Source organism: Danio aesculapii, chromosome 12 (assembly GCF_903798145.1).
Source record: "Danio aesculapii chromosome 12, fDanAes4.1, whole genome shotgun sequence".
Lineage (NCBI taxonomy): Eukaryota > Metazoa > Chordata > Actinopteri > Cypriniformes > Danionidae > Danio > Danio aesculapii.
In genome coordinates, this window is record NC_079446.1 from 6,910,837 (window position 1) to 6,920,093 (window position 9,257).

Genomic DNA, 9,257 nt, shown 5'->3' on the forward strand with positions numbered 1-9,257 from the left:
TTCACTCCTCAAATTAATCTCACTATCAATCCCATTTTATCATGGAAACTAAAATAAATTGAACACGTCTCTGTTGTCTTCCACATTGCTGATGAGATTGTGGAGGACATTTTCCCTGTCATGTACAGTGTTTTGAACAGTTCTACAGTAAAGTACTTCAATTAACCAGTTGTGCTAATACTAGTTGCTATGGTAACACAAGCGTAATATAAACAAATTACCCAGTGCTGTAGTTTTTTTTTTACAATATAGGGTATACTATACTACAATTCACCACACTTTACTGTAGTAAAACTACACTTTGTATTTCATTTTATCAGTTCACTAGTCTTAATACTACAGTATACTGAAGCAATGATTAACAAATAGTAAATAATACTAGCCTAAAACATAGGCAGTATATCTAACACTCAAAAACACAAGTATTTATTATAGAATTTATCATAACCTTTTAGTGTTTCGTGTATTGCTAATAAATACTGTAGCAATATATAAACCATATCAACATTCTTGGGATAACCAATTGAACAGGAGGATCTCTGGAGAGCAAAAGCACGAAAAGAAGAGGAAACATGAGGCACAAAATGTGAGTCTGCATCATCTGACGGAGCCAGAGCAGATCATTCGCACGTGAGCAGCCGTGTTTTGAATGCATGCGACTGCGAAAAAAAATTGCGGTCGAGTTGTCCACGAACAGAGAATTACATGAATGCGCTCCTGTAAAACTGCGCTTACGACTGTTGTCAGTGAAATAACGCCATATGCACATACGTCCATCTCGCGAATGTACTGTCTTCTGCTCATCTATTTTACCGCTCTTCCGCTGCACGTCAGGGCTTGACCTTACTGTGAACCGGGCTGAGCCAATAGCCTCGGACCTCGAGCTCAGAGGCTGAAATCATTCCGCGTTCAAAGTAAAAAAGTTCCAATAGCCAGAGGGATATTAATGACAACATGCGCTGACAACACGCGCATATATTCACTAACCACGAACAGAAAATAGAACTTACTTGCGGTATTTTTTATTTGGTAATGTCTTGCGGGCGAAAAGTTTGTTGTAACGCACGCGTTACTGAACATGTACCGAGTAAAATATTACTGAAAATGTATAAGTAATGCCTTACACTACTGCGTTACTGGAAAATGTAATACATTACTTTTGTAACGCATTACTCCCAACACTGCTTATTATACAGACAGGGATGTACAGCAGTACACAAATATCTTTAAATATGAAAAATGAAAGATTTTTTTGGTTGAAATCAGGATTGAATCTAGAAATAATTTTGAAACTAATTTTTGCTCTTTTAACAGACAAAATTATGCAATTAAATATGTAATAACGTCTTGAGAAGAGTGTGTCCACCACCGTTTCCCAAATACACAATCAAATGGAAGAGGTCTATAATAAAACAATTCAATGATTTAATTCAATGTTATGCATGCAAACACACAGTTCAATCTAAAATGAAACATCTGTCATCATTTATTAGCCCTTGACTTGTTCCAAACCTGTTTGAGTTTTATTTATCTGTTAAATACAAAAGAAGTTATTTATTATACAAAAATCAGGATTGAATTTCAACCAAAAAAATCCTTTCATTTTTCATATTTAAAGATATTTGTGTACTGCTGTACATCCTTGTAACAAATTTTTGAAACAAATTTTTGCTCTTTTAACAAACGAAATTATACAATTAAATATGTAATAACGTCTTGAGTAGAGTGTGTCCACCACCGTTTCCCAAATACACAATCAAATGGAAGAGGTCTTTATTCTTGCAAAGATGGTTTTTCCGCTTACAAAATCCGTCATGTAAATATCGAATCTGCCATGTCATGACGCAACTGATTCTTAAAGGGAATGTGAGATGATATTCTGATTGGTTTGATGCATGGTATGCCTAAAAACACACATAACTGATTGAGAGATTAAGGACAACAATTTTAGACCATGCTCTGGGTGCACAGACTGTTTTCCCATCATTAAAATAGCAAAAGTGGATTTGGACATTTCAACTGCGCTGAACCATTAGCTTAGATAGTTAAAATAGAGTCCCTTAAGAGTATAAGGACAATTCTTTTAAATCATGCACAGTGCACACTGACCTTTTTAAGAAATCAGAAAGAGCTTTATTGCCAGGTATGTTCACATATACGAGGAATTTGTTTTCGTGACAGAGCTTCTACAGTGCAACAGGATAACAGAGACAGGGCAAAAAACAGATAATAAATATATTTTTAAAAAATACAAGTAAGTAGTGAATGCAAATATACATATTGACAAGTGTATGTAGAGTTATGTTACTATATACAACGTTATATGTGCAGCTGTTATGGGCAAATTGGCATGTAAAGTGTGTTGTTAAATAAGTGTATATGTGTATAAAAGTGTATAGCAAGTAGTGATGTTGGTTCCACAATTATTATCATCAAGTGTTCATGAGATGGATTGCCTGTGGGAAGAAACTGTTTCTGTGTCGGGCTGTTCTGGTGCGCAGTGCTCTGTAGCGTCGACCAGAAGGTAAAAGTTCAAAGAGGCAGTGTGCTGGGTGTGAGGGGTCCAGAGTGATTTTGGCAGCCCTTCTGCTCGCTCTGGATAAGTACAGTTCTTGGGGAGTAGGAAGGGTTGTACCAGTGATTCGCTCAGCAGTCCGAACTATTCGACGTAGTCTTTGGAGGTCGTATTTAGTAGCTGAGCTAATCCAGACAGTTATTGATGTGCAGATGACTGATTCAATGATGAAGGTGTAGAACTGTTTCAGCAGCTCCTTTGGGAGGTTCACCATCCTAAATATAATGTTCCCCATTCTTAAAGTGGATTCAGGCACATCCAAAGTGCACCTGTGCCATGCGCTTTAGACCATGCACTTAGATCATAAAGAAGAACCAATTACTGTATGTCACAAAGCTCAAACCATCTCAAACTAGTTTTTGAACATGACAGTGAGTTCACTAAGCTCAAAAAGACTTCTACAGAAACCCATTCTCAATCCTAAAGAGCACCTTTGGGATGTTAGTCAGGACAAAAGCCTCCGAGAAATGTTTATCGCACCTTATTGAATCGATGTTCTTGTGTACCTAATAAAGTGGGCTGTGAGTAAAACATATAATTGACGGATGAACAAACTGTTCAAGCAGCAGATAGCACAAGCTGATCAAAAGCTTTGCATTGACTACAGCTTAGTTTGTGTTTGAAGCATCACAGATCAATGTAGTCTAATGATTCATTCACTTATGTAACATAATAAACAAAGCACTTCAATGCAAATCAGCGAGTGCTTGTGTAAGCAGTCAAAAGAATGCCAGTCTGAGAGTGATAGCTTCCCACAGCTCTGAGATCATCTTCGGGATGGGATGACCCTTTTAGTTTAGGTGCACCTATGCTCTATTTTTTCCCCCAAGAGTCAAAAATAACAGGTCTATAGATTACTCCCAAGAAGTATTTGTCATTGCAAAACACAGTCTCAAATGAAGCAATACAATAAAACAAACAGATAAAATTATTTAAAAAAAATGTATATTTTAAAATATTATAATATTTATTTAAAAATATTAAATTAAAACTTTTAAAAAACTATGATTTGTGAAATATTTATACATTCTAGAAGCAAAATAAATAAACACATGAATGAATAAATAAATAAATACATGAATACATAAATAAAAACATTAATAATAATTAAATAAATAAATACATGAATAAAAAAATAAATGAATATATAAATAAATAAATAAATAAATACATGAATAAATAAATAAATAAAAACATGAATACATAAATAAATAAATAAATAAATACATGAATGCATAAATAAATACATGAATAAATAGATAGATGAATACATAAATATATACATGAATAAATAAATAAATAAATAAATAAAAACATGAATAATAAATAAACAAATAAATAAATACATGAATAAATAAATACATGGATACATAAATATATACATGAATAAATAAATATATACGTTAATAAATAAATACATGAATACATAAATAAAGACACGAATAATAAATAAACAAATAAACAAATAAATAAATACATGAATAAATAAATAAATACATGAATAAATAAATAAATACATGAATAAATAAATAAATAAATAAATACATGAATACATAAATTTATACATGAATAAATAAATAAATACATGAATAATAAATAAATAAATAAATAAACAAAAAACAAATACATGAACAAATAAATAAATAAATGCATGAATAAACATAATACATAAATACATAAGTAAATACATAAGTAAAAACATGAATAATAATAAATAAATAGATGAATTAATAAATAATTACATGAATACATATATACATGAATTAATAAATACTTAAATAAATAAATAAATACAAGAATAAATAAAATAATGCTGTTTTAAAGTAAATATTTAAATTTGAATTAAAAACGTAAAATCGGTTTACTTTTTAGTATGTTAAAACAAATAAACTGATAAATAAATCAAATGTTTTCAATTAAAACATTAATTATATTTTGAAATATGTTCTTCCATATACGACAGGTTGGTCCATTAAGTAAATATCTTAACTTGTTTTAAAGCAAAACCGTTACTTTAAATATTAAGTAAATATTTATTTTAAAAAGTAAAATATTTATACATCAATTGAAAGAAATCAATAAAAACATTTTTATTTTAAATGCTGAATTAAAATGATTAAATCAGATGTTTTCCAGCAACTAATTTCTTCTTTGTACAATCTGTCCAGATTTCCCAGTAACCCCTACCCTCCCTCCTTTTTTTAAGGAATATTATTTTTATTGTTGTTGTTGTTATTATTATTATTATTATTGTTATTAACAGCTTTAAATATTAAATAAAAAATAGGTTAAATTGTAAAATATTTATACATCAATGTTAATAAATCAATATATATCTATTTTTAAACGCTGAATTAAAATGATTAAACCAGATATTTTCCAGCAATTTAATTTAGTCTTTATTCTGCATTTTTTTTCTCTCTGCCTGTTTGTATTGTTTTATTTGCTTAATTACACATACAGCATTCTACAGCAACATACTACAGTAAATGTTAAGTTGTAAATTGCTGTAAAATTCAGTAAATGTTAAGTTGTAAAATGCTGAAAATTTTAAATTATGTTTAGAGAAACAGTACTCTAATGTATATTGTTATATACATTTTATTTATAATACAGAACCACTCATAACCTAATGATTTATTAATGATTTTATATATAACTGCATAATATTATTAATACAGTTATATATGCTGACTGAAGCTGTATGTGTTTGAGGTTACCGATGAGTTCAGTACTGCTACGTCCTTTTTCTCCTGAACTTGTTTGTGCGTTATCTCTCCTGACAGGACAAACACTTTTTTCTGTTCCACTCTGTGTTTTATTACACATGTGCAAGGTTCAAAGATCGTTTTGTGCATGCGTTGTGGTGGTGGGCCTGCTAGTATAAAAACCACAGGCAGGTGGTGGACTACTGTCACTCTAGAGGAGCTCTGAGAGAATCTAAACATGGATGCAGTGATGGATACATTGCACGGGTTTGGTGTGAGCAGCACACAGTACCTTCAGACTCATTACAAAGATGCCCAAGGATGGTTTCTTTTCGTCTCATTCGCCGCAGATCTGAGGAACACCTTCTTCATCTTCTTTCCCATCTGGTTCCATCTGAAAGAGTCAGTGGGCATCAAGCTTATCTGGGTGGCTGTGATAGGAGATTGGCTTAATTTAGTCTTCAAATGGTGAGCTAAGAAAGCATTAATTAGTTTACTGTCAAATTAAATTGTTAATTGTATTTTTGATGACTGCTGACTCATCTATTTCAGGATCCTCTTTGGAGAACGTCCATACTGGTGGGTCCATGAGACGTCTTACTATATGAACAGCTCAGCGCCTCTTATTGAACAGTATCCCATGACCTGTGAGACAGGCCCAGGTATGTTTTTTTCTGAACCTGTATAAAATGATGTGTTAGACTGTAATAATAATACATACTGTAGTTGGTTAATGGAAAGTTCCTTTATTATATAAGGTAGAAAACTGTCTAATTAGACTTAAAGGTCAGTAAAATACTCATAAACAGAGATGCACTGATGTATCAGACAATACTCAGTCCAAAAAAGCAAACAGCATTAGACATTATGATTTTTCAAAAACTCAATACTTGTATCCTTTGGAAGCTTGTAAATTGTAACTTTAAATCTCACAATTCTGTTTTTTGTGAGTCTTCGACTTAAAATGCTATTTTCGTTCACAATTTAACCAGAGATGCACTGATGTATCGGACAATACTCAGTCCATAAAAGCAATCCGCAATAAACATGGGATATATAATCTAGGTTTGTATCCTGTGGAAGCAAGTAAATTGTAACTTCTAATCTCACAGTTCTGATTCAAATCATATGATTCTTCAGCTTAAAATTATGTCTTCATAACCCACAATTTTGACAAATAAAACATTAGTAATATATTCTCAGAACTGAGATATAAAGTCAGAAATTGAAAGTGAAAGAAACTTTTGGAACAGCACGATTTAAACTTTGCAAGAGACAATTGCTTAATTGCAAGGTATAAACTCGTGTAACTATCAGATACAAGTTTAGAACGCTAGGAAATAGGCCAAAGTATGCATTTCAAGGCATAAACTCCTGTGAACCATGAAAATATGCTATAGTTTGTTTTAGTAGCATAATTGTAATGTTTTTGAACTATACTATAAAGTACTTAAATGAATCTGTTGTGGTATTTCTATAGTTGCTGGAGATACATCAACTATATACTAACTACAGTATTTTAGTTCAGTTTATCAGTTCACTATAGTTATGCTGTATTATTATAGGAGTAGTATATACTATTATATAGGTTATACAGTTGCCATACACTTATGGTATAGATTAATATATAATTCATGTAGGGAGGAGGAAGGTTACCTTTTTATTCCATGGCAGCCAGGCAAACAGTAAACTGTGAACAAAAGGTATAACGTATTATCATCATAGCGGAATTAAAACAATAACGCTCTCGAATGCGCGTGACAGCGCTTTTAGTCGCCTCAGTTCAAACTTCTAGGTTTTACTGCGAAACAATCATAAATGAATGTCTAAAGGTAGGTCAAAAGTACGACTAATAAATATATGTTACCATTTCAGTTTTTTGTTGCCCTCCAAAAGGCTCAGTATCGATAAACAATCGTTTTCCATGTCGATTTCAGTCACCCTGGAAACGTAACGCGCCGTTTGAATACGTTTTACGTCAGTCTGAAACGCAAGAACACTCACCTTGATTGTGGTTGTTGTCAAAAACATTTTGATTTCACATTTCATTACCCAATTAAACCGTGAAAAGTCTTCAAACCTTATATCAGTCGAATTAATGACAAAAATGTAGGTTTGATATTCGCAGATGGATGGATTTACATGAGGGAAAATGTTTCAAATCGTTTCTTTCATTAGTTTCAGTTTTATATCGAATCTTATGTTGTTAAATAAACGTATATTATATGCATATGTGCATTGTTTTAGTATTACCACCATGCCCTTTTGAATTTGTGTTTATGACACCAATTATTAGGCTATTTATATGCTTGTGGAAAAGCTGCTTTTGATTAACTTGAATTTAACAAATGGTTTAGCATTTCAAAAGAGTAAATTTCCCTTTGTTTACTTTTTTATGGCAATTAGCATATAAGAATAATATTAAAGTGAAAGCAGATATGAATAATTTAGTATATTTTATATGGAAGTTGTTGCAGCCACAGAAAAAAGCGACTATTTTTACCTAGTTCTCTTCAAAGTTGTTTCATCTTACATCAAATATCCCCTCACATAACTTTATCTTCTTGATACAGGTAGCCCTTCAGGTCATGCTATGGGCGCTGCTGGTGTTTACTACACACTGGTCACCTCCATCCTCGCCATAATGCTGAGCAAAGCGAAGAAATCATCATCCAATAGCCTGTAAGTCAATCCCTTTCATACAATTAAGTAATTTGACAACACCAGGAGCTTTGGTTTTAAACTAGTGGCTTTTTGCAATGCATTCACACTGTTTGCTTTCTTCTCAGATACTTGCGTGGCTCACTTTGGACACTATTCTGGACGGTCCAGATCTGTGTTTGTCTCTCTCGGGTCTTCATCGCCGCTCATTTCCCACATCAAGTTTTCGCTGGAGTTATTTCAGGTAAGCATCTTTAGATGAAGTTTTTTTCACTGCATGTAAATTAAGCTTGTGAGAATAAAGCATCAATGGAAATTTAGCCCATGACTATTAATAATAAATAATAATTTAATAAATAAATGACATTTTAAAATACATTACAATAGAAAATGATTATTTTAAATTGTAATAATACTACTAGCTGTACTTTATTTGTGTGCCGCCTTAAGTGAGAATAGTAGACATCTTTTGAAAACATACACTTTTTTATTACAAATGTAACTAAGCTGTAAATAAAAAATCCTGGGTTACACACAATTCCTTCATGCTGTCCCAACATAAATCGAAAAATTTATTTTTAGAGTATATTTAAAAATAATTTTTAATAGCATATTCTGTTTTTACATTATGTAAAACATCTAGCTTACCTATATTGTTAAAACTCCATAAAATCTTTAAAAAAAATAACGATGCCAATATGTGACTTCCACAGAATATCCTTATTTTGGTTGCCCAAACAAACTTATAATGAATTTATTAAAAAAAAGAGGAGTCATATAGTGTAAAAAGGGTATACAGTATGCAGAAGGTCTTTTCATTTTCAGTAACCCAGTTAAAGCACTTCCTGTAAACATTTAAGGTTTTCTTTAAAAATATATGATACATAGTTTTATATTATGATATAAAGTGGGTCTCAGAATGTACAAGAAGCACTGCATTAAATCCCATTGTCCCACGCCGTGTCTTTAAAATATGAAAATGTATTTTACTCCAGTATTTTCAATGGAGTTTCTGCGCTAGCCTGCTGATCCTAATGGGCATGTGCGTGTAAAGGCTTTTTTTTATCTCAATTTACACTTAAACAACTAAATAAATGATGAAGTCTATTTAACTAATTATATTTGAACTACATTACAACATCAATGCTGTAAAAGAAACTGTAAAAAAATCAAAAAAGTTACATTAACCAGTCACCGGAAGTTTATCAATAGGGGAAAAACCACTAGGCGTGCATATACCCTATAATCTAAAGAACATTTTGCAGAATGAAAAGATTCCTAGGATGTTAAAAGCTCTTCATGGAAGCATCAAT

The 9,257-nt window shown here is 31.7% G+C and overlaps 1 protein-coding gene across 1 annotated transcript in view; it reads left to right on the forward strand.

The window, feature by feature from the left end:
* The first annotated feature begins 5,477 nt into the window (after positions 1-5,477).
* The window catches only part of g6pc1a.2 (glucose-6-phosphatase catalytic subunit 1a, tandem duplicate 2), a 5,900-nt gene continuing 2,120 nt past the window's right edge, over positions 5,478-9,257 (forward strand). The window contains exons 1-4 of the mRNA XM_056469080.1: positions 5,478-5,751; positions 5,836-5,945; positions 7,857-7,965; positions 8,073-8,188. Coding sequence (XP_056325055.1) covers positions 5,522-5,751; positions 5,836-5,945; positions 7,857-7,965; positions 8,073-8,188 — 565 coding nt within the window. The 5' untranslated portion in view covers positions 5,478-5,521. The remainder of the gene's footprint in view (positions 5,752-5,835; positions 5,946-7,856; positions 7,966-8,072; positions 8,189-9,257) is intronic.